Source organism: Protopterus annectens, chromosome 16.part0 (genome assembly GCF_019279795.1).
Source record: "Protopterus annectens isolate FY-2018-M chromosome 16.part0, PAN1.0, whole genome shotgun sequence".
NCBI lineage: Eukaryota > Metazoa > Chordata > Ceratodontiformes > Protopteridae > Protopterus > Protopterus annectens.
The window spans coordinates 864,069,904-864,096,466 of record NC_056750.1 but is presented as its reverse complement, the minus strand read 5'-3'; the positions used below and the strand labels follow the sequence as shown (position 1 = coordinate 864,096,466).

The 26,563-nt window shown below is 43.6% G+C and overlaps 1 protein-coding gene across 2 annotated transcripts in view; it reads left to right on the top strand.

The window, feature by feature from the left end:
• METTL3 (methyltransferase 3, N6-adenosine-methyltransferase complex catalytic subunit) overlaps positions 1–10,983 on the top strand; it is a 1,113,102-nt gene extending 1,102,119 nt beyond the window's left edge. For both annotated transcript variants that reach the window (XM_044058241.1, XM_044058240.1), the window contains one exon: positions 10,677–10,983. In XM_044058241.1, coding sequence (XP_043914176.1) covers positions 10,677–10,788 — 112 coding nt within the window. In that variant the 3' untranslated portion in view covers positions 10,789–10,983. The remainder of the gene's footprint in view (positions 1–10,676) is intronic.
• The last annotated feature ends 15,580 nt before the right edge of the window (positions 10,984–26,563 follow it).

Genomic DNA, 26,563 nt, shown 5'->3' with positions numbered 1-26,563 from the left:
TAAAAAAAGGCCAGTCACCAATAGTGTGCTACAGGGTTATGTGTTGGGCGTTTTACTATTCGAAATTTGCTTATCAGAAGTCCGACAGGCAAACGTGGGCAGCCTGTAGCTAACCAAGTTTGCTGACCCCAAATTGGGAGAAATCACTTGAGTCCCCAAACGATACTGATATACTGCAGAAAGGATTAATGCAAAGCCATGGATATGAAACTAAATGCATAATCATTCCCTTTGGGAAAGCCATCACCCCTGCAAATTACAATATGGACAGCACTCCCTCTAAGAGCTGACCCAGTGGTACGTTATCTAGACAGGTTGATAGCAATCTGAACTTTGACCACCACATGTCTGCAGTGGTAAGGAAGCCTTCTATGTGGCATATCTCATAAGTAAATAAAGCAAAAATGATACTGCTCCAGTGATTCAAATGTTGTATGATGCATTTACTACTGCATCTCTGGAGGCAGACTTGTAGCCGTAAAGCCACGTTCAAGCCAGCTCTCAGCTAAGTCTTGTATATTTTGTATTTTATAAAGCTTCCATATAAAAATTTTCTGTAGTTTTTGCCTTTTTATACTTCTTATAGTCTTTCGCTAGATTTTACCCTCTCTGTTTGACTTTTCTCTTCAAATTACCTTTGGGTAATCTTAGTAATGTTGGTGGTACGGCCCTTTTCTCCCTACCCGCTGTGGTAGTCCTCAAAATACCATTGTTGGTATTTCCATAAGAAATACCTTTTTTTCTATTCCTCCTTACTATCTTTTTCTTGTGACAGTTTGTTTGATTTTTTTCCATATGTCTGAGAAGAAGGGGACTTCAGGCTTCAAGCAGTGTTTGAAATATAGCCATAAAATGCCTAACAATGAGTCTCATGATGATTGTGTTTATTGTTTTGGAGTTCCTCATCTCTCTATGCATCTGTCTTGCTCTGTCTGCCAGGGGTTTATTTCCCATACTATAAATGAAAGAAGAGCTCAATTAATCTTGAAGAGCCTTCTTAAGGCACCCTTTTCAGAGGCTATTTCTCTGTCGGAGGGCTCAACCCCTCCTAGGAAAGAAAAAAAGAGAAAGCATTCGGTTCCTCCTTCACCTTCTGGTGATAAGGAGAAACAACCAAGACCAAAAATACAGAAATTGTCTTCACTGGCTCCAGGCCTGAAACCAGTTCCTACAGCACCGACTTCTGTACCTTGAGCAAGCATAGTGTCATCGGTGCGTGCCCCGGCACCAAAAATGTCTAGGGCACCAACCCTGCCTAAATTAAAAATCTTAACTTCCACAACTACCACGACATGAGTACTTCCACGGCGCCAAGCTTAACAGCAGTGCCCGTCTCTATTGTGGACACTCCCCCCTCACATGTCTCCAAACTCAAGACAGTGGGTGCCATTAGACAATGCTGCACAGACCTGATACTCCCTGCCAGTGGATCCTTTCCTGGGGCAGGTATATAGCCCTTTTTAGGAATGGCCAGAGTCCCCGTTGGGGATATCCACTAGATCCACCAGGAGCCTTTCAGAACTAGATGTGGTGCGTCTTGTGGACCAGCTGCTGACTGCCAGGGAGACTGCTACACCTTCAAAGACCCCATTCCTTTTCGGAATTGGGAATATATCTCCACGGACTCCATCATATTCTCCTCCTTCAACCTCCTTGCAGGTTTTGAAGCCTTCGACACTGATGCTTTTTTCGGCCCCCACATCTTTGATGCCTCTAGTGGATCTCACTGTGGCCCCGGAGCCATTCCTTTGGCCTTCAGCTCGCTCAGAGACGGGTCTTCTTCAGTTCCAGGATTGGGCTACGGGCTCCATGGTGCCAGGTACGGTTCCAAGCCTTCCTGTGGTGCCGGGAGTCCCGTTGGTACCGACTCCTCTTGAGGCTCCATCCTTGGGAGCTGGCTTGATGGAGCGGGTTGTGACCCTGGTTCCGAGGTTGTCCTTCTCAGTTCTGGGCTCCCATCCCTCTTCGGGTGGGCCTGCTTTCCAAGCGATGGAGAGGGCCCTTGCCTCTCTGTAGGCAAGCCTTCGGCATTGGACCCCCAGATATGTCCTCCCTCTGAGCTGCAGCTGACATGAGCCACCATTTTGGGACATCGAGCACAAGAGCCCCAGGAGACCCTACCAGAGGATGGCCCCCTCCCCTACTGAGTCCTCTTCAGAAGCCCCCGCTGAAGAGGTACCAAGAAAAAAGTTGTGCAAGAGGAAGCACGTGGACTCCCCTGAGGAGTCTCTTACTGAGGATACGGATTACGATGACGGTAGGGGGTCCCCACGGTCACCCCCTGAAGATGTCTCCTTTGGAGACATCCTTGAAATATTGAAACAGAGAGGTAACTGGAAGCCCAAAAAACCTTCCTCCAAGGAATCCATGTTCCTGCAGGCTTTTCGTGCTCAACCATCTACCTCTTGGGTGATCCCGCCTGCAGACGAGCTAGTTCAGCTTGTGGTGCTGTGCACTGGAAGAATCTGACTCTGTTGAGCCAATCCCATGGAGACCAGATAAGATTCTATACCCCCCAAGGAAAGCCTACATTGGTCTAAAGGTCTGCCAGTAGATGGGATGGTGGTGGCGACAGCCACAAAGAAAGAGCTCGCCGAAGAGAGCCAGACTGTTCATCCAGCTAACAGAGAGTCTCGGGCAGTAGACAGGTTAGGGAAGCGAGTTTTTGCTTCATTGACCTTTGCCATATGGTCTTTGAACTACCTGGCACATTTTGCTAGCCTTCAGAGAAACTTAATTTTCGAACTCTCCAAAATGTTATCAGGACAGGTGTTTGACAAGGTATGTGACAAAGCTGCCTCGCAGCTAGTAACCCTGGAATAGATATCCAACTCGTCAATGAGGTTAATATTCCATGCAACTGAAGGGGCAGCAAGAGCTGCCGGTGCAGGCATAGTTATGAGACTTCACATCTAGATGCGTCTTTGTGATTTTGCAGATCCCTTTAAGTCTTCCTTCCTTAACGCTCTAGTGGAAGCATCTTCCTTGTTTGGCCCAAAAGTGAAGGACACACTAGCCAGGTGTGAGAAGGATGGCAAGACCCTGACTGCTGTAGATGTATGCTTTTCCCCACCCCCCAACGTTCTTACACCAGGAACGAGAGCAGTGGAAAGTTGTGGCACAAAAAGTCACAGGGTCCTTTTTGTGACACATGGTGAGTTCACCCCCAGAGGCAGAGGGGGCAACATTTCTGGAAGATGCCCCTACAGAGGCAGAGGGACCCAGAGATTCTTTCTCTGGACAGCCCTACCAGCGCTCCTGAAGAGTGGCCCAATTGCTTTCGTCTTGAAGCAGTCAGGGGATGTTTCTTTCTGCACCACACTGCCTGGCAATCAGTAACCACCGACTCTTGGGTGCAGAAGATAATAACCAGAGGTTATCACATTCCACTCCATTCCTTCCCAAAGCCACTAAGATGAATTCCCAACGTTCCACACAGTTAGAGGGAAGAAGCAGCTGTAGAGATAAAAAAGCTGTGTCAAAAAAGAGTTGCTCAGACAGTCCCACCAGATTGGATCCAGATTCTACTCAAGATTCTTTTTGATGCCAAAAAAGACAGGGGACTGGAGACCAATCTTGGATCTCCGCACTTAAGCAAGTTTGTCACCCAAACAAAATTCCAGATGGTCATGGTTCAGTCCATTCTTCCATTTTTGGAAAGAGGCAATTGGATATGCTCAATGGACCTTCAAGATGCGTATTACCACATCAAAATGGACAAACGATCCAGAAGGCTTCTTCGCTTCCTACTGGGAGCCAATCATTACCAATTCCATGCTCTGCCATTTGGACTCTCTACAGCCCCCAGAGTGTTCACCAAATGCATGGCAGTAGTAACAGCTCACTTGAGACTGCAAGGATTCTGGGTGTTGCCATATTTATATGATTGGCTCCTTAACGCCCCCACCAAGCATCTATTTGGTAATGGCCCTAAACTACACACTCTCATTGGCAAAATTTCTGTGAATCTCTCTAAATTGGGAGAAATGCAACCTGACTCCGACCCAAAGCTTAGAATTCATAGGGGTGTTGTTCAATACCCAGTCCTGTTTAGTCTCTCTCCCAGATCACAGATTATGAAGACTAAGGCTCCAGCTCCAAGTGATACTCTGTCAAAACATGGTTTCAGCTCAAGAGATTCTTCATCTCCTAGGTTCAATGGCAGCATTAATACCTCTTGCAAGACTTCACATGAGACTCCTCCAATGGCTCCTGTTATCCAAATCATCATCCTTTGTCCTTTCAGATTTGAATAATAAATCGATGCAAACAGGACCTAATTTGGTGGATGAGGCCAGAAACAGAACTTTGGAATCGCCCTTTCTACCCCACAGGGGAAAGGAAAGGAGCCAGATCATCCAAGGCCACTGTGGCCATGGACACTTCCCTGATAGGGTGCGAGGGGGCATTTTCAGAGGATGACAGTCCAAGGCATATGGTCAACTATAGAGGCGAATCTGCATGTAAATGTCCTAGAACTGAGGGCAGTGATTTTAGCTTTGCAGGCATTTCAATCTGTCCTTCCTTCTGGAACAATTGCCATCCAGTCAGACAGTATGGCAGTAGTCTGGTATATCAACAAGCAAGGAGGAACCAAGTCCTACCCGTTGTCAAGAGGCCATGAGAATTTGGCAATGGGCAATAGCTTCCAACCACTTTCTGATCCAACGCATATTCCAGGGGATTCCAACATGATTGCAGACAAGCTGAACAGATGTATCCTACTGCCTCATGAGTGGTCCCTCAATTTGAGCATAGCGGCAAAGATCTTCAGATGTTGGGGCCAGCCTTGCTGCAACCTATTCACTTCCCTGTCAAACCACAAATGCAGCAGCTATTTTGCCCTAATTCCTCCACAGGGGGAGTCCCCAGGGGATGCTGTAATCCACATTTGGCCTACGGGACTTCTGTACTCTTACATTCCCCTGATCCCCCAATTCTTAAAGAAAGCCATTTGGTTGAAAAGCAAAGTGATCCTCATTGCACCTTATTGGCCTCGACAAGTATGGTTCCCCTTTCTCTGGCCTCACTTACTGTGCCACCTGTGGATTCTGGATCCAACCCCAGATCTGATTTCTCACCCCCAAGGGTTGAGCCACCCGAGCATAACCAGCTTCAGGCTAACAGCTTGGTTTCTCCACTTCCAATGATCAGCAGGCAGAGCAACCTTTCCTCCACAGTGCGTGACATTATTCTGGCCTCTCACAAGCCATCCACCAAGAAAATATAGCTTATCAAATGGAGAAGGTTTTTAATTTGGTCTAAGCAGAGAAAAGTAGACCCGAATTCAGCTCCAGTCACTGTAGTGCTAGATTAACTTATCAAAATTTTTCGAAGAGAGAGTTACAGCATCCACTATTCGAGTTCATCTAGCTGCCATTTCAAATTTCCATAATGGTTTCAAGGATTCCTCTTTAATCTATGTAAAATCTTTCTAAAAGGAGTCTTTCACATTAGACCTCCAATCAAACAATCAGTAGAACCATGGAGTCTCACGCTAGTCCTTCAATCTTTGACACAACCTCCCTTTGAACCCACAGCCACCTGTGACATTAAGTTCTTATCCTGGAAATCTGGTGGCCATCACGTCAGCTAGACGCATTTCTGAGCTTCACGCATTATGTTTAAAGCACCCTTATTTGATTTTCCACAAGGACAGAGTATCACTCCTGGTGAACCCTTCCTTTCTTCCCCAAGTTATTTCTGATTTCACTATTAACCAGACTACTGACCTGCCAGATTTCTTCCCCAATTTTTCGAAATAAAGGAGAGTACTGTCTGCATTCATTAGACTTACACAGTTGAGATTTTATCTTGAGAGGACAAAAACAATGTGCAAATCTGACTAGCTATTTGTATCATTCTCTGGTCCTAAAATGGGAAAGTAATTTTCTAAGGTGACTTTATCTAAATGGCTAAGAGACTGTCAAAAAGCCCTATACCAGAGAAAATCAAAGCACACTCCACCAGATGAATGGCAACTCTTGTGGCTTTCTATTCAAGGCCTTCTGTGGGCGATATCTGTACAGCAGCAACGTGGGCTACTCCTCATACCTTTATCACTCCTTACAAATTGGATTTGGTCTCCAGGGGCAGAGCTTCCTTTGGTTCAGTGGTGCTCAGGAATATTCTTCCATAAGGGACACAAGGTAGCTGGGGACTCTGCCCCATCAGTGATGAATGAATGAAGATTAACAACATCAGATAAAGAAGTTGTCTTACCATAACATTCCATCTGTGTTGTTCATCTTCATTCATTCATTACGTCCCACCTTCATTGCCCCTCCTAGTGGCTCCTAGGGGATTGTTTGGGTCCAAATCCCACTTTAGGGTACTTGCTCAGAAAAAGCCTCTGCTTTGCTAATAACAGGCAAACTTGATCTGAAGTAACAGGGAGAAGGACACTATGGGTAAAAGCTTAGCTCGTGCGTTTTTTGGCTGGTGCGAGCTTGGTATAAGGCCAACTCTATTCCGAGGATGGAACCGACAACCCATCAGTGATGAATGAATGAAGATGAACAACACAGATGGAACGTTATAGTAAGACATAACTTCTTTTTTTCATAGCACAAAAAGATCTAATCACTGCAAAAGAGTTTCTAACAGTACTAGGAAACATGGCCTTATGAGTCCTGACGGTCACATAGCAAAGCTGTGCATAAGAAAACTCCAGTGGTACCTACGAAACAGATGGTGTCAGCATGACTGCTTTCTACGGTGCCCATTCCCCATTCTGCCCTGTTATCATAAAGGTGACCTAAATTGTGGGGGTCCTGTTCAAGCTAGGGAAAGACACACAGGTAATAATTTTGGATTTCTTCGACACAGCCTGGGATGCACATCCTGTTGAGTTGAAGATGTCTGAGAATTGGGACAAAACTCAGAGAGAAAAAGGATATTGGTGTAACAGAGACTGTGACACTAATGCTGCCTTTCAAGGCCTTAGAACTTATCTGACAACAAAAGATGGTGAATATCCTCACTATAACACCACTGTGATGTGCGCTACAGCAGTAAATGAGAGAGCACGCTACTACTTGTGCATGACAGGGCAACAAAAGATGGTGAATATCCTCACTATAACATCACAGTGATGTGCGCTACATCAGTAAATGAGAGAGCATTCTACTACTTGTGCATGACAGGGCAACAAAAGATGGTGAATATCCTCACTATAACACCACCGTGATGTACACTACTACTTGTGCATGATAGGGCAACAGAAGATGGTGAATATCCTCACTATAACACCAATGTGATGTGCGCTACATCAGTAAATGAGAGAGCATGCTACTACTTGTGCATGACAGGGCAACAAAATATGGTGAATATCCTCACTATACCACCACCGTGATGTGTGCTACATCAGTAAATGAGAGAGCATGCTACTACTTGTGCATGACAGCCGTGGAAGCAGGATACCTGGCTAAGGAGTCAGGCATGACCCTCAGGGCTTCTTGCATCCTATTTCAGGAAAGCATTCTGACAGAACAGAAGCAGATCCTCATGAAAGGATGTTCGACAGGTATGGTTTTCTGGATTTGGTCCACAGGTGGTGTGCGCCCAGAAGTAGACTTTTTTTTTTTTGCTTCTCAGGAAAACAGCTCTAAAAAACGTTTGTACATAGACAATAACTACAGAGGCCTGGGAACAGATGCTTTTGTCTGTAACAAGAGCAAATCTGTTTCTGTACAACTTTCTTCCTGTCCCTCTTTCTTTTAAGTATCACAAATGATAAAGCAGAAAAGGGTAAAAAGCTACCTATAACTCCTTTTTGGCCAGTTTAGTACAGGAGTATGGTAAGAATGGAACCTGTACTGCTGTCTCAGTATGTAAACCTCTTGACCCAAAATAAGGGTTCAGTTGCACACCCCATTGTAAAGACCCTAAGGCTGACAGTTTGGATGATCTGGCATGTTTCTCCAGTTACATACGTACTATCTTAAGGGAGACTAGGATACAAGAAGGTAATGCCTAACAAAATGAAAACGCTTTTCCCTTTGGTGCCAGATGGAGGGGGTATAGAACTGACTCCAACACCCTGACTTCACTGTCCGCACCCCTCAATTATCAGTCACATCTTTACAGATCCTGTTTGTCTTATGTGTCAGTCATAGAACAGATTTGCTTTTTTATCCTATCTGCCTTAGGAAGAGAATCTTTATTCTTTGCTGTCAGTACTACAGTTTCTCAAGAGGGTCCTGCATTTGAAGCCCCCAAGAAGGCACTCTGCCTTCTATGGGATCTCAGCTGTGGCACAGAAAAGTTAACAACACCACCCTTTAGCCAGCTGCTGCTGCACACCTCAAGTACATGACCTGGAAAACTGTCATTTTGAATGCTGTTTCTTCTGACAGAAGGCTGTTGGTGCTGCAGGCTCTCATGTGCAAAGAAGTATTTCTCATCTGCCACAAAGATGGGGCAAGGCTTCACTCTAATCCTATTTGTATGACTAAAGTGGTCCATAAGTCAAGTCGTTCACCTTCATGTGTTCTGCCATTCCCTCCAGAACAAGGAAAAAAAGGATTTTACATTCCCTGATGTGCATAGGCAGATGAAGTTTTACCTTCACAGAACTAAGGGAAAAGGAGATCGGAGCAGTTATTCATATCCTTTGCGTCCGTTGTCTTACTCTTTCATAACAAGATTGCAGCAGGGCATATGGTGGGACTCACTCAACTGGAGCCATAGCAACCACTACTGCCTTTACCTGGTTGGTGGGAGTGGTACAGTCCAGGCCACATTGGAAGCAGCTACCTGGTCCTCTGTCTATACCTTCACCAAGCACTATAACCTGGACATTATCTTCAGAGCCAAAGCAGGATTTTCCTTGGTCAGCCTACAGGAGCTGTTATAGCCAGGATCTTGTCAGGCCTAGCAACTCTCTAAACCTTGAGCTTTGGGAATCTTCCCAAGTGTGATCCTACTCTCTGATAATTGTTGTGGGATTTTTTACCAGCATGTCTGGCAGATGGGATCTATGTTTAATGTCTCCTCCAAAGAACGGCTTTTCCTCCCACTGCTCCACTTCATTCTGTCTTGGGGTTGGGGTGGTAACCCATTCATTGTTCCTATTGTCTCCCTTCTGCAGTAAACTTACAAGGCAGCCTTACTCCTCAGCTTGACCTAATCTAAAAATGACTGGAACTTGGGGCTCACTTCAATGACTGAAATTAATGTTAATGTTTAAAAATACAAGACCTTGCTCTTTAAACATTTATGTCTCATTACATCCAGGACTTCATCAGAACTGCAAAGGTCAAGAGATGCAACTAATTTAAGTATCATTCTATCCACACTTTCAAGCAATAAAATAAAACTACCTTAAAGCAATGCACAGTAAAACACTTGTTGAAGTACATCTTGGAGAGGCATTTTTTTTAGAGCTTCTGGATGACCACTATATTTGGGGATATTTCCCATCTAGGCAGGTTGTGTGCTGGTTTCAGCCCAGATTTCTGAATACTGTAGGGACAAGAAAGGACCAAAGATATTGCAGCCACCTATCCCTCTTTACCGCAGACTTGATGACAGCAAGATGGAAGGGCATGCATCTGACCTAGAAGAAGAAGGGTAATAAGCTCAGGAAGTTGAGGACCTCTGGCCTTCTGCAGTGAAAGTCTGAAATGATATTACTATTGTAGCAGTGACTAGGAGAGACGGAGTTATCGCTGGAGATGAAGTTGTGGACATTCGTAGTGGTGATCCCCTTGGTTCAACTGAAATTTTTTTCAGTGCAAATAGTACTGCAGGAGAAGGTTTTACATCTACATCTACAGCTGTCTGAGGGTTACACTTGAAGGGATTATAATTTTGATTTAAGGAATTGGCTGGAAGTTGATATTTCTTTGCCCCAAGAGAATGAGTCTGAAGTTCTGTCTTACCAGGAATCACTTGGTAAGTTTGACTAAGGTCCTTAAGTACCGACATTTACAGATAGATAATTTCTATGTAAAAGAATGTATTAGACTAAAGAGGGCACCAAAGGGGTTGCAATTTTACAAATTACATAACATGCAGGACGACAGTGAATTTTATCAAGAAGTGATTAATTTAGGCAATGGTTTTGGGATAGATTTGATGAGGGCAGTTGTTAAAAACACTGCTAGATTGATTAGTGGTTTATTGGATGAGTTTCAACCCTAATCCATCTGTAACACAGGATTTCATACACAGCATGAACAGTGCCAGATATTACAAGATGTTCATTGATGTGGATATCAAGTGTGGGGATGTTTAAAATAGAAAAGTAGCTAAACTTCAGAGAGATTGAAAAGAATATAACAAAAACAAGGCTTATCCACTTCTTAAATCTGCTGGATGTGTTTTTTTCAGTTATCATATGGTTAACCCCTTTAATACTGATGATTCTCTTAATGCCATGCCCTCTGTACTGTATAACATATCTTCAGAGGATTACCCTTTGGAATCCCCCCCAGGACGGTCAGCATCGATAGGGTTCAGGTGAAAAGCTTTAGTCTAAAAAACGAAAGACCTAGCTGAAGTTTTAATGTTTGTGTTGGTAAAGTAATTTGTGTTGTGTTACTTCTTTAGCTCTTCCTTGTAAAGCTTGGTATATGTAGTGTGGTCATATATTTGTGAAAATGGTAATTTGTCAGTGCTATGTTATACCCCTCTTGCAGCCCTCATGTTTTATTATGTTTCCCCCCCACCAGGATCACACTTGGCAACCAGCTTGATGGAATTCATCTGCTTGATCCAGATGTCGTGGCCAGCTTTAAGAAACGTTATCCAGATGGAGTAATTTCCAAACCCAAAAATATGTAAAGTTACCTGTCGCAACAAGGTTTTGAGGTTGTGATTTACTGTCTTTGCTTTAGATCATAAATATTAATGTGTGAAGGAACCCTTCCATGAAGAACATTCCCAGTTGGGTTAAAGGACAAGTCACTTTTAAACAATATTTCAAAGGAGTTGATGTTTGTGTAAATATGTCTTTTGAATAAAGTTTCTGAAGTATAATCCTTTTGGGATGTGTTTGTATATTTTGTTGGGCTTATTAAAATCTGTAGTGTTAATTTCTATGTGCAGCCAGTTTCAGATTTCACTTCGCCTCATTCTGTTTTGTTGTATGGCCACATGATTTCTTACATAGGAAATAGGGGTGTCCGCATAGAAACATTTTTAGAAATTTTATGTAACAATGACATTTGTTAACATGGTGTACCTGCAGAGATGTTTTTGAAGGACTAGTGTTTTAGTGTTTTTCCCTGTTATTCCCCACTGGAGGATGTAGTGTTTTGATGATTGGCTATAGGCAGTCAGTTTCACTCGTCTACTAGACATCCAGAGCACTAGAAATGCAACTGTAGAATTTTCCAGGATGTAATGCACCACAGTAAGTTTAAGATAAGACACCTGCGACTTGTAGCTGTACCTCTGGTACTTGTTTCTGACACAGCTGTAATCTGTTCTTTGCTAATATTTTGTACCAGTAGTAGGTCAGCACCAAAAACAGACAATAATAGACCAAAAGTCATTCTATAGCTCAGGCCAGTACAAATATTATTCAAATCCTCGCAAATTTTGGACAACACTTATCAGCATCCTTTACCCAGGTAGTCCCTCTAACCCCTCCCCTACCCAAACACAACTCCTGATGAAACGGCTACCCTACTTAATTCACATTTTATTTCCTCCATCCAAAATCTCCTACCCTCTCAACCTGCCTCTTCCTCTTTACCTGATCCCACACCCGCCCCAACACTACTTCTTTTTCCTTTAAGCCAGTTCCCATTTCCTACATCAAATCTCTACTGCTCAAACTCAAATCCTGCTCTCCCTCTACTGACAGATTACCTCCTACCTTCCTCAGACTCGCAGCTGACTCGGTTGCCTACCCAGTGACAATATTAATAAATAGATCTATGCAAGAATCTACTGTTCCTACCCTTTGAAAATCTTTCTACAGTATCCCTCTCCATAAAGGAGCAACTCCACTGACCCTTCCAACTATCGACCTATTGCCATTCTGTCCCCACTATCAAAGATACTAGAAAAATTTAGCCACACTCAGCTTCTCAATCACCTTCTCAATCACAACTTACTCACCCTTACCCAACATGGTTTTCGCCCCTCTCACAGCACAACTACTGCTCTGCTCTCCTTCACTCACACCATTGCAGAATCTTTGGACAACAATAAACTTACTTCCTGTCTCTTTCTTGACCTCTCCAAAGCTTTTGATACAGTGTCTCATCCATTATGTCTATCTAAACTCACCAACTTTCACCTATCCACCTCCACCCTCAGCTGGTTCGCTAGCTATCTATCTGGACACCAACAATCTGTCAAATGGCTCTTTTCCTCTTCTCCTTTCTTGTCTATCTCTACTGGTGTTCCACAAGGCTCCATCTTAGGTTCCCTCTTATTCAACATCTTCACCAATGATCTTTTCACCTCTTGCTATCGGTAATCTTTCATACAATATGCAGACGACTCCACAATTATTTCTACAGCCAACATCATCTCTGACCTACACTCTCTAACCCAAAAAGCTCTACTTTCCACTGAACAGTGGCTTTCAAAGAACTTACTGATCCTCAATCCCACAAAAAACAAACTCTTAATCTTTCTGCCCCATTCTCTTGCTCATCATAAATCCTTCTTTGTCATTAAGTCTTGTAATAATACAGCTATCCAACCTGACACCTACACCAAACTGTTAGGGGTCATCATCTATGATGAACTAAAATTCAAAAACACATACAGCAGTGCATAAAGAAAACACATCAGAAGCTAGGTCTCTTATACCGAAACAGAAAATGTCAGTCCCGAGGCTAGATACCTAGGGCAAGCACTTCTCCCCTCTCCCCTCTCTCCTCTATGCCGCTCCAGTTTTCACAAATATCCGAACTACTACCCTGAACAAACACCAGTAATCCTACCACAAAATAGCCAGATTCATCAGTAACTCCCCAAGTAACACACACCACTGTATTGCTTTAAAGTCTCTACAATGGCTGGAACTCCCACAACTACTACAGTCTGCCAATGCTGCACTCTGTACTCTTTAAACCCTCCTACTGTCCATCTGTATCTCTCCTTGTCTCTATCTACACACCATCTCGATCCCTCCGCACCTTTAATCAACAATTGCTTGATATTTACCACCCAAATAAGTCAGTAGGTAAGTTACTCTACAAACACTCTGTGGCCCAGGCCTGGAACAAACTTCCCCTGGACATACGCTAATTTCTCACACCCCACTGTTTAAAAAGAAACATAAGACACATTTACTCAATTCCAGAACCAGCCCCTGCTATGACCCTACATAGTTCTGTCCTCCCCCCACATTGGAATCACTCTCAGTTGATCCTACTCACACTCTGCACTCTCCCTCACTAGTACAGTAACACATAATTGTCCTGAAGAAAAAAAAAATTCTTTCTTTCTTTTAAGATATTCACATGCTGCTGTTTGTTTGTTGCTAGTGTTTGTTTCTATTGTTTGCTGTATTTGTTTACTACCGTAATGACTTATTGACCTATCTGGAGTTTTTCTCCTCGGGTCTCCACTGAAAATGGGACAAAATCTCAGTTGGACTAACCCGGTTAAAAAATGTCAATAAATAAATAAGTCAGTCAGTTGAGCTTTACTCACTTTTATTTTGTATTGAGTTTGGCCTGATTTGTTTAGTTCCTTGCATTGTTTAGATTAGTCCTATAAGACGTATTTATACTGACTAGGAGTGATTTGCCCACTTCACTAAGGAAATCTACCTACTCTGTGGTGATGAGCACTGTTTGGTGTGTTTCTCTGGAAAGTTAAGTTGTGATGGAACTAATATGTGAAATGACTGAACTCAGTGAGGCTTCAGGTAGATTATATGGATTACATTGGCATTGAACAATATATCATATTTTGGTGGTCCTGAGAAAGATTTCCTTGTTAAAAAATGATGGAATGAGATGCAATTACACATTGTCGGGTTAACATTGCAGACAGCCTATGGTCTACTTTTATGGAGGAATTAGGAAATAAGAGGACTAAGAGCATGAGGGCCTAGGAAATCAAAGCACTAGGATTTTGAGTTATGAGAGCCCAGGAAGTTAGAAAACTAGGAGCATGAGTTGTGAGGGCCTAGGAAGTCAAAGCATTAGGACCATGAGTAGTGAGGGCCCAGGAAGTCAAAGCATTAGGGCATGTATGAGTAGTGAGGGACCAGGAAGTCAAAGCATTAGCACCATGAGTTGTGAGGGTCTAGGAAGTCGAACCACTAGGAGGATGAGTTGTGAGGGCCCAGGAAGTCAAAGCACTAGGAGGATGAGTTGAGGGCCCAGGAAGTCAAAGCACTAGGAGGATGAATTGAGGGACCAGGAAGTCAAAGCACTAGAAGCATGAGTTGAGGGCCCAGGAAGTCAGAGCTCTAGGAACATTAAGTTGTAAGGGTCCAGGAAGTCAGAGCACTAGGAGCATGATCGGTGAGGGTCCTAGAGGTCAGAGCACTAGGAGCAGGAGTATGAGGGCCCTGGAAGCCAGAGCACTAGAAACATGAGGGGTGAGGATCGTGGACGCCATAGCACTAGGAGCATGAGTGGGGAAGGCCCTGGAAGTCATTGTCATAGGAGCATGAGCAGTGAGGGCCCTAGAAACATAGCAGTAGAAGCATGAGCAAGTGTGAACCATGGAAGTCACTGTAGTAACGAGTGGTGAGGACCGTGGAAGTCAGAGCATAAGGAGCATGAGCGGTGAAGGCCCTGGAAGTCACTGTCATAGGAGCATGGTAATGAAGGACGTGGAAGCATAGCAGTAGGAGCATGAGCAGTGAGGACCCTGGAAGTCACTGTAGTAGGAGCATGAGCGATGAGGGCCCTAGAAGTCAGAGCACTAGGAACATGAGTGGTGAGGACCATAAAAGTCGGAGTACTAAGAGCATAAATGGTGAAAGCCCTGGAAGTCACTGTCCTAGGAATATGAGTGTTGAGGGCCCTGGAAACATACCAGTAGAAGGATGGTATGAACTTAAAGAAATCCCAATCCCTCAGAGCTACACGCTCCAGGGATCTAAACCTTGTCATCAAAATAAACAAAACATGCTGGAGGGATAGGTTCCTGACCCAGAGACTCCCCAGACTCTGGAATAGATTGCCCATACATGTCAAGCAGAGTGCCTCTTTGGACCTCTTCAAGAGGAACCTTGACGATTGGATGGGAGAAAGGAAATTCACCCCAGGGTTCACATCAGTCGCCCTGCTAGACAGGGGTCCAGGAAAGTAAATAATGTGGGAAGAAATAGCCAGGGAATTGTTATGGCTAGGCTTGTATAGGCCCTAGGGCTGATAGCCTAGTACCAACCTATGAACCTATGAACTGTGAGGACCCAAGAAGTCACTGTAGTAGGAATATGAGCTATGAGGGCTCTAGAAGTCAGAGCACTAGGAACATGAGTGAAGACCATGAAAGTCGTTGTACTAGGAGCATGAGTGGTGAGGACCCTGGAAGTCACTGTGGTAGGAGCATGAGCGATGAGGGCCTTGGAAGTCAGAGTACTAGAAGTTGAGCAGTGAGGGCCCTGAAGCATAGCAGTAGGAGCATAAGCAATGAGGGCCCTGGGAGCATAGCAGTAGGAGCATGAGCTGTGAGGGCTTTGGAAGTCAGCACTAGAAGCATAGGTGGTGAGGGACCTGGAAGTCAGAGCACTAGGAGCATGAACGGTGAGGGCCTTGCAGGTCAGAGCACTAGGAACATGAATGGTGAGGGCCTTGGAACTCAGAGCACTAGGAGCATGAGCGGTGAAGGCCCTGGAAGTCACTGTCATAGGAATATGAGTGGTGAGGGCCCTGGAAGCTTAGCAGTAGGAGCATGAGCAGTGAGGACCCTAGAAGTCAGAGCACTAGGAACATGAGCGATGAGGACTGTGGAAGTGAGAGTTCTAGGAGCATGAGTGGTGAGGGCCCTGGAAGCATAGCAGTAGGAGAATGAGCAGTGATGGCCCTGGAAGTCACTGTAGTAGAAGGATGAGTGGCAAGGGTTCTGGAAGTCAGCACTAGGAGCGTAAGTGGTGAGGGCGGTGTGGACCCTGGAAGTCATTGTAGCACCATGAGCAGTGAGGACCCTGAAGTGTAGCAGTGGGAGGTGATGCATCTCACATTGTACACGTTGTATGCATGACCTTCAGTGAGCATCTGCAAAGGTGGCCGAATGAAATTCATACAAGCAAGCAAACTGGGGGAGGAAAAAAGGTAAAACTTTTTGTGATAACGAGCAAAACTGCCTTCAGACAAGTACTTTCATTAAAATAGTTCCACTCCCGTATTTGATAGTGGAAAGTATGCTTGCATTCATCCATATGGGAAAGGAAATTTTTATCATTGTTATTATTATTGGTCATTGAGAAAGAAAATTCATATTTCTGTCTGAGGAATATGTATCTGCATTTTGTCCTCACTGCTAATGCATAACGAACTAGTCAGATCTTTTTTTTTAGTAATAAAAATATAGAAACAAAGGACATTTTGGACATAATGGAAAAATTGAGAGAGATTGCTGTGGAAATACAAAATATATATATATATATATATATATATATATATATGTGGATCTACTACTTTTGATCGACAGCACATTTGATCGGAACTCAATTGATGACAGCACATTTGATCGAAAACCAGTATTCATGGCAATTAACAGGGATTTGTCCCCCTCCCCAAAGTCGTGTGACCCTGGAGTTGATATATAAAGGTAGGGGGGATGTGGGGGGCACAACCCTCCACCTATTTTTGTTTAATATATATACATTTTCTTATATTTTCTTCTTTTAAAGGAAATTAGGTGGGGGGCTTTACACCCCCACACCCCCAATGTGGGGGGCTGTGCCCCCCACACACCCCCTACCTTTATATATCAACTGGGGAGGGGGACAAATCCCTGTTAATTGCCATGAATACTGGTTTTCGAACAAATGTGCTGTCGATCAAATGAGTTTCAATCAAATGTGCTGTCGATCAAAAGTAATAGATCCATATATATATATATATATATATATATATATATATATATATATATATATATATATATATATATACTTCAAAATATAGGATATGGAGTGCAAGATGAGAAATTGCTGAAAACTTGTGAAGGGAAATTGTATCTTTTAGAAACTGTGATTATAGCTGATACTAAAAATGTAACTGGGTATCATGAACTGTATTGTGTGCGGTAAGGCTGACCAGATTACAAACTATCTTGAAAAAAACAATGTTGTTTATGTGGACAGGTTGATCCGTTTAGACTGAAGTGCAAACCAAAATGTGCTAGATACCCAAATGCCACTTCTGTTTGTCTTGCCGAGAAACAGACAAAATTAAGCAAAAAAAACTAATGAACATAAGTTACAGACTGAAAAAGAGAGAGAAAGGCAAACAGAAGAAAAATTAAAATGTGTGTTAAAAAAATTGTAAAAGGACTGTAGCTAGTAAAAATTGATGTTGTTTGAAACATCTACAAAATATCTGCTGTTTCAAGCATCTTCTTTTGTAGATGTAGCTAGGTGTATGGCACAAATGGAAATGAACTAGTGGCATGTTCTTTAAAGGGTGTTGATTGGTATTTAATCCAGAAAGCTGTAAAAGACCTTTTAGGTGGATTCCAGGAAGAAAAGATCCAAGTCTGCAGTGTACTAGAAATAAGCTGTAAATAAAGTATGATTGCATTAATGTTGAAAAAAGTACAAATGTTATAGATAAAAATTCAGAGAGGAATGCAACCTAGTAAAGGTAATAAACACAAAGCTTACAGGTAAAAAAATTAAGTACACAGTCCATGAAACCTTGGTGAGATTGCAGTGAATATTTTGTAGTGTCATGTGCACAATGTATACATTGCTGCAGAGAATGAGTCAGAGGATATTAAAGCCAAGATACGATACTTTGTACGGGGAAAGTAGTAAGAGAGGAAGAATAACAAGAAGGTGTGAAAATGGAACCTTCTGGAGTGGAGAAAAAGAGCCACAAGTCAGGCAAGGTAAGATCATAGTTCGAAGTTTGCAAGATGTCCTGACTGAGATCGCTGTTGCAGTATTCCAAACAGATGAGTTATTTCCACTGATGTCCATCCGGGGTACCAAAGCTCAATTTTCCACAGATCGTACATCTGACATATGACCTCAGCTCACAAGTGTAGGAGTACGGAGGAAACATATGAGTGTAGATCTTCAGACTGTCTCACCAGCAGCCGGAATGCAGTTCACACTCCTGATGGACTAATCATCGCTTGATCATTAGTGCTGTTGGTGCTGTTGCTTCCTAAAAATAAATGGGTCTACTTTGTTTCATTGAAAGCTCATTTCAATGTTGAATTCACCCTGACCAAATTGCTGAAAGCTCAAATTACTAAAAACTCATTTCACCAAATCTCATTTCACTGAAGTGAAGTACTGGCACTGTGTAGAGTACTGTAGGCAAGTAAAAGGTATATGCCCTTTTCCCCACTGTAGTGCGATCCTGGAGTTAGTATATATATTTGGGGGGCACAGCCCCCCCCACATTAGGGGGTGTGGGGGATGTATCCCACCACCTAGTTTGGTTTTGTATTATATTTCACCAAAAGCTTCAAAACAATACATTTTAAACCATAGACATGCATTCTTACAACACCAATGACTAACTCTTTCTAGAAGACAATATATACAAATAAACAGATAAGTGCCCCATTGAGAAAACTTCCTTTACTTGCTTAAATTGTTTTCTTGTATCTGTACTGAATGTCAGCTAGGAGGGGTAAGTGTGAGTGTGGTAGGCAAATTCCCTACAATGGGTCTCCACATACAGTGTCTCTTCTGCCATGACACAGAACACAACTACAAGGCCTGCTCCATTTGCCAATCTTTGCTCATCACTTTCTTAGACATCCAAAGTCTGAAGCATTTGGCGGACTCCAAGATGGCAGATTCCGCCTCTCCTGATGCATCTCCATCACACAGGAAAAACCTTAATGAGACCTAGGCCTGCCAATTCACTCTGGTGCACCTGTTGAGGTTACAGAACCTGCAGTATGTTTGGCTCCACCTCTGATGCTTTCTATCGCCATTCCAACAGAGGCTGGTATGGCATCAGAGGGTCATACAACTGAGGAGACTGCTTCTACAGAGAAGGGGAAGCATGAATCATCATTTCAGAGGGAGTAGAAGGCATCCTGCAAATTTTTAGTCAGGCAAGAGATTCCTAGGAAGTTAATTGTGATCTATCAGGACTGCGAACCAACCCACTTGATTCAAGAGGTGACACACTAAAGAAAATGCATCAGAAGACAAGGTCTGTTTCTTCTCCTAGTACTTCTAGAGAGAAAGAATGGATGGATTTATCTCAAGGCCATTATGACCCCTAAAACCTTCCCTTCCTGCTGCCATCCCTCAGAAAATAATGGTTGAGTCATCTTCCTCTGAAGATGAAGATGCCTCTGACTCTAACCATTCTGTGGCCTGTTCCTCTCAGACTCACTCCCCTGGCCAGGTTCCTTCAGATGAGACTCTGTCTCCGTGAGTCAATTTTGGGTAGACAGTTGTAAACACAATGAAACATTCTGAGTGGGAGTCGAGGCAAATTTTACAGGTTCAGCAAAGGTGTTACAACCCCTTGCTCCTAAAAAAAACAGACTGGTTTTACAGAGTTCCTGATGCACTTAAAATTCCTGTATAAGAACCCTGCAGTATATCCTTCTTCAGTATCTCTCTTCTGAAAAACCTAAATTGCTCCCCAATGCCCCCCCCCCCAAGACAAAGACATTAGGGCCATAAACAGGTGGGGGAAAGAAGGCTTGCACTTCCTCTGCTCTGGCATTCAAGGTTACATAACAATTCCCTGGCTATTTCTTCCCACAATATTTACTTCCCTGGACCCCTGTCTAGCAGGGAGACTGACATGATCCCCAGGGAACATTTCCTATCTCCCATCCAGTCGTCAAGGTTCGTTTTGAAGAGGGCCAAGGAGGTGCTCTGCTTGACATGTATGGGCAGTCTGTTCCAGAGTATGGGGAGTCTCTGGGTCAGGAACGTATCCCTCCAGCATGTTTTCTTCGTTATGATGACAAGCTTTAGGTCCCTGGAGTGTGTGACTCTGATGGATTGGGATTTTTTTTTAAGTGTAGCATGTCCAGCAGCTCTGGGTTTGACATGGCCTTGTATGTTAAGCAGGGAATCGCCTCTGAGTAGATGACATGGGACAGAGTATAGCTGGAGTTTTTTTAGTTGGTCAGCATAGGGCATCTGCTTTAGGCCTGTGATTCTTTTAGTGAAGTGTTTCTGCGGCCTTTCCAGTTGTGGCAGATGTCTTGTGTGGTACATACCAAACAGGGCGTTGTACTCTATGATGGGTCTAATGAGGGATGAGTACAGTGGGACAATGACCTCCTTTTTTCTGGATGAAAAGCTCATAGTGATGAGGTGTGCCACATAGAAGGATTTCCTGACTGTTCTGGCAATGTTCTTCATGTTTCACTGTTGCAGTCATTTCATTTGGGTAATCTGCTGGCAGGTTGCCCTCAATCGGCTTGATAACAAAGTCTTGGGTCCTGCATCGGTTGCTGTCTCCTCTTCCATGACGTCAGGTCATCAGGGGTATAAAACATGCAGCCGACGCCATTTTAATCAGTCTTTCTTGCCGCGCGGTGCCCAAAGCAGAAGCAGTTTGCAAGTGCCAGTCGGCTGACTCCTGGAATTTTCGTTTTCGAGTTTCAGAACCGAAGTCTTCAAACTAAAGCTAAGTACCCCGTTGGGGAAACTTTTTCTTGCTCCTTACCGATGTCAGTAAAAGTTAATAATTGCATTACTTGTGGGAAGCAAATACCTCATAAGGATTTTCATTTGTACTGTATTCCTTGCCTCGGCCCTGATCACAACAAATTTAACCAATGCACTATTATGCTTCGGTATATTTTTGCTTCCAAATATTTTGGTTCAGGATTTAACTACCCTGAAATGTCATCAGTTAGCAATCAGACTACCGGAGTTCACAAAAAACGCAAGAAAAAAGGCAGAGACAGACTGTCAAGGTCCAAAACGGATGACGAAGCTTCTCTTAAGCCAGTTACCGGTACTCAGTGAGGCACTTTCGCAGCCCCTGATACCCGCTATTTTTGAGTTGCAGGCCTCTACCGAGACCCATTCGGAGTCCGGTATGCCACGAGATTCGCAAAGTAGTGAACCCATGGATGTCTCTCCCTTGAATTAGTCCGGAGCCGCTGAGCAGGCACCGGCTTCTGAGGGTGTTTTCAGGCCTCAACATTTTTATATTAAACCGACGCCATCAACAAAAATAAGGTCAAAACCGACTTCTATGTCTAAAAAACTGACGCATGAGCCACGTGCTCAGGCCCCTATGCTTAAAAAAACAAATGATCAAAATGGCTGAGGATTTAATTACCTTGATCAGGGGTTCACAACCCCCCCCCCCCCCTGCTAAGAGGCCTAGGCAAGGCACCGATTATGAATCTTCAGATCAGGTTTCCATTTCTTCTGATTCCTCTTCTGATCAGGAATTTTCTATTCCACCTTATGAGGATTCTGATGTAGAGGAATCCATCCCATCTGCATCTCCTCCTGAGGATTACTCTTTTGGAGAGACTTTGCATACTTTAAGGGAACATTTTCACTGGGAGAGTCAAGACTTCTCTGATTCAAAAGAGGCTTAGGGATTTTCTTCTTCCTCAGCATAGGCGTTGGGCAATACCTCTTGTATTAAACATTGTTGATGATGTGTTCTCGGAATCAAGCATGGCTCCTGATTCCCCTGCCTCCGGCTTCTAGTAAGCCAGACAGATATTGCAGGGTTCTTGACTCCCACAAATTTCTTTTCAAAAATCCTGCTGCTGATCCTGAGACTATTGTCTCAGGATCCCAAGGGTGTTAAGGCTTCTGCAGCCAAAACTCCTACCCCTTCTGATAGAGATTCCAGGGTGCTGGATAGATGGGGTAAGAAGGTTTATACGTCTGCAACCTTGGCAATCAGGGCTTTAAACTGCCAGTTTCATATGCTTAAATATCAACAGCATGTTATGGGCTTATTGAAACAGAAAATTGTTTTCTGATAGTGTGGAAAATAAAGAATTACAGGAAATATTGCATGCAGATGAACAGGTTGGAAAGCATTCTTTGGAGGCCTCTTGCAGGGCTGCAGTTACTGGATCTGTGATTAGAAGACATGCCTGGCTCAAGGAGCAAAATCTGCCTGATTATGTTAAAGCTAAATTGTTGGATGATCCTTTACAGCATGATAGTCTGTTTGGTAATAAGGCAGAAGAGGTTTTAAAGAAAATGAAAGACAAAGCTAAATCTATGCAAACTGTAAAATATTTCTTGCAAGTGCAACCACCCAGGTTCAGTCGGCACTGGCCTACTAAGAATTGTTCCTTTCCTGTGTCCAACAGAGCCACTCAGGGTTAAACCCAGGCGCTCCAAAGGCTCCAGATATCAGTCACAGGGATTTTACAGGTCGAAGCAATGGGGTGCCTCCATCTCCAAATCTGGAGGTAACAAAGCACAACCCTACAGTAATCAGTCTCAATGACTTCCCTCTACCTTCACCAAGCACTTATCTTTTGGTAGCCCCCTTGGGGGGAAAACTAGCACTTCATGCTCAAAATTGGCAGTTAATTACCCAGGACAAGTGGGTATTAAACATAGTATCCCAGGGGTACTGATTTCATTTCCACACTTTTCCAATTCTAAACGGATGGACAGATCTGCCACAAAACCAGTGGGCAGAGGCCCAGAAACAAGTCTTGTCCCTCATGGATATGGGGGCTATTCAACCGGTACCAGAAAAGGCAAAAAGACAAGGATTTTATTCAAGAATTTTCCTGGTCCCCAGAAAAGACAAATCATGGCGTCCAATACTGGACTTATCAATTCTGAACACGTTCCTGGACATTCCAAAATTGAAAATGCTGACTTTACAACAGCTACTGCCTATGCTAGGCAAGAATGCCTGATTGGTAACTCTAGACTTAAGAGGCATACCCGCATATCCCAATAAGAGAATCTTGCAGAAGATACCTCTGCTTCAAAGCAAGCTTTTTGCACTACCAATTCTCTGCACTATCCTTTGGCTTATCTACTGTGCCCAGGGTCTTTACAAAGTGCCTGGCACCAGTAATTGCATTCTGCAGACAAAGAAACATTCAAATTTATCCTTATCTGGACGATAGTCTTATTCAGGCAGAGGACAAGGACACTCTTCTTCAACATCTGGCGTTTGTAAAAAGGCTTCTAGCATGCGTAGGGTACACCATAAATGAAAATAAATCACAACTGGTACCCTCTCAAATAATTACATTCCTGGGTGCAAGCTTGAATACAACTGCCCAGATGGCTTACCTCATGCCAGTCAAATAAATGCAATTGACAACATACTTCAAATAAATGGCAACAAAAACCCAGTCATCTGCAAGACAAATTCTGCAGGCTTTGGGGTTCATGGCATCCTGCATTTTACTAATTCCATATGCGAGACTGCATACGAGGAAACTTCAATGGTATCTAAAAAGGTTATGGAGTTAACATTGTCACAGCCTGGAAACAATGATTCCTCTCATTCCCTGCCTGCAACAGGAGTTTCTTTGGTGGGCAGAGTCATGTCACCAAAACAAGGGACTGTCATTTACTCTACCCCCTGCCACCCAAGCCCTAACTACAGATGCATCAGACTATGCTTGGGGGGGGGGGGGTCCACCTGCAGGGAGATGTATTCAGGGCAAATGGAGCCCAAACCAAATGCATCTACATATCAACCAGAAAGAAATGCTAGCTGTTCAGAATGCTCTGACAGCCTTCAAGGACTTACTGCATCCAGGACAACTACTGATAAAGATGGACAACACCACAGTTATCTGGTACATAAACAAGAAGAGGGGTACCCATTCCTACCCCCTTTGCAGGCTAGCCATGGCCTTATGGAACACAGCCTTGACTTACCAAATACATCTTCAAGCTCAATTCCTGCCAGGAAAGCAAAATACTCTGGTAGACCTAAGCAGAAATTTTATGGACCCGCACAAATGGAAACTGGATCCACAAATCTTCAGCATGTTAACACAGAAACGGGGAGGCCCAGACATAGATCTACTTGCCTCTCCCCAAAACTAACAGTTGGACAAATTCTGCATAAGAACTCATCACAAAAAAGCATGGAAAGTGGATGCTCTATCCTTTAGCTGGAAAAACGTATCGGTCTATGTCTTTCCCCCTCTGTCTCTACTCTCCAAGGTCTTACTAAAAGTCAGGCAGAAAAAAACTAAAATTATTCTAATTGCTCTGGACTGGCCTCGCCAACACTGGTACCTGCTTCTAAGGAATATGTCACACCTTCCTCCGTGGTACTCAAACACCTCACCTATTGTTTCAGCAGAACTATCAAATTCTGCACACTCCGCTCCAAACTCTGAATCTTGCAGCATGGATAATCAACTAATTTTACCAACCACATCTCAGTAAATCTGTGATGGATGTCATTTTGGAAGCCAGAAGGCCTAGTACTAGAAAATCTTATGCTGACAAATGGAAGAGATTCTGTGCTTGGAACCAAGCACAAGGAATAGACACAGCAAAGCCCAATATTCCTCAGATTTTACAATACTTAACTGAGATGCTTGACACGGGCCAATCTTTTTTGTCAATAAAAATCCATGCTTCTGCCATCTCGGCTCATTACAACACAGAGCCTCCCCTATTTTCTCATCCCCTGCTAAAACAGTACCTCAGAGGGGCCAAAAATTTAAGGCCTCCCAGGAGAGCACCAACTCCTGCATGGGACCTCAATTTTGTGCTGAAAAAACTCACCCTGCCTCCTTTTGAACCAGCAGCTACTGCAGATATAAAATTTCTTTCTTGGAAGACAGCTTTTCTTTTGGCAGTCACTTCAGCTAGAAGGGTTTCAGAACTACAGGGTCTCATGGAAGTGGAGCCTTTCATTATTTTTTACCCGGACAGGATGGCCCTCAGGACCAGTCCTCCTTTTATGCCTAGGGTGGTATCCAGTGTGGCTCTTAACCAGACCATTCACCTGCCAACTTTTTTCCCAAATCTGCAGAACATGGGGGAGCCGATTCTGCATTTATTGGATGTACACAGACAACTAAGATTCTACTTAAACAGGACAAAATCTCTAAGAAAGTCTGAGCAACTACTGGTAGCATTTGCTGCAGGATCAGAGGGGAAGGTTATATCAAAGCAGACTATTTCTAAATGGATAAGCCATTGCATTTGTTCCTGCTACTTGCACGATGGTAAACCTGTGCCCAAGGGGATCAGATCCCATTCCACCAGGGCTGCCTCTACTTCAGCAGCTTTTCTCAGAGGGGTCTCTACCAGAGATATTCTAGAAGCTGCTACTTGGAGCTCAGTTCATACATTCACAAAGCATTATCATTTACCTCTCTTCTCTAAATCCAGGGCAGGCTTTGCCACTGCAGTCCTGCAGGGCCTTATAGCTGCTCCTAATGCCATCTAGTTCCATCCTCCCATCCATAGCTTTGGGATTCTACCCAAATGTGATGACTGCAACAGTGAAACACGAATAACATAGTACAATTGTGTACACTTACCGTAAATGTGGATGTTCGAGTGTATTCACTGTTGCAGTCCGGATTACCCACACGCCAGCTCCCTTTTTATACCTTTTCTTTCCTTCACTGTACTCAAAAGCCTTTGTGGTGTATTTGCTTTTAGTTGAAGGTAAATTTTATGTTTCTAAAGTGCATTTATATATTTACAGTTTATATATATATTTTTGCTCCCCATTTGGGGGGCACCTGACATCTGGGGCAAGAAAAACTGATTAAAATGGCGTCGGCTGCATGTTTTATACCCCTGAAGACCTGACGTCATGGAAGAGGAGACAGCAACCGACGCAGGACCCAAGACTTTGTTATTCAGGCCTAGTGAGGGCAACCTGCCAGCAGATTACCCAAATGTAATGACTGCAACAGTGAATACACTCGGACATCTACATTTATGGTAAGTGTACACAGCTGTACTCTGTGGTTATTGAAGGTGAGACCACTGTCCACCTGTGTTCCTAAGTCTCTTATTACACTTTCAGTGTTAATGTACTGCCACCTATGTGGTAATTCATGGGTACTTATTTTTCCAATGGGATTAACTATACACTTCTTGGCATTGAGCTTGAGCCCATGGCTCATATCCACATCATTTGGGTATTCAGTAATGGCTCCCAGTTTGTAGTCATCTGCAAACTTTGTTAGCCAGAGTCCCTTAGTGTTGGCCTGTACTTCAGAGAAGTAGATGCAAACAAGAGTGGTCCCAGGACTGAACCCCGAGATACTCCACTTGTCTGGAGCTGGATTTGGAGTTGGCTACTTTTACAGAGTGGGTTCTGTCAGTAAGCCAGTTGGCAACCCATTGAGTGACATAGTGATTAATGCCCAGCTTAGTTTGTGTATCTATGATTCCAGAGTGGGGGATGGTGTCAAAGACCTTGACAAGGTCCAGATAGGCAGTGAGGACCGCCTTACCCTCGTCCACGGCTCTGGAGACTGATTCGAAGAAGTCATTCAGGTTCAGGAGACATGATCGGCCCTTCACGAACCC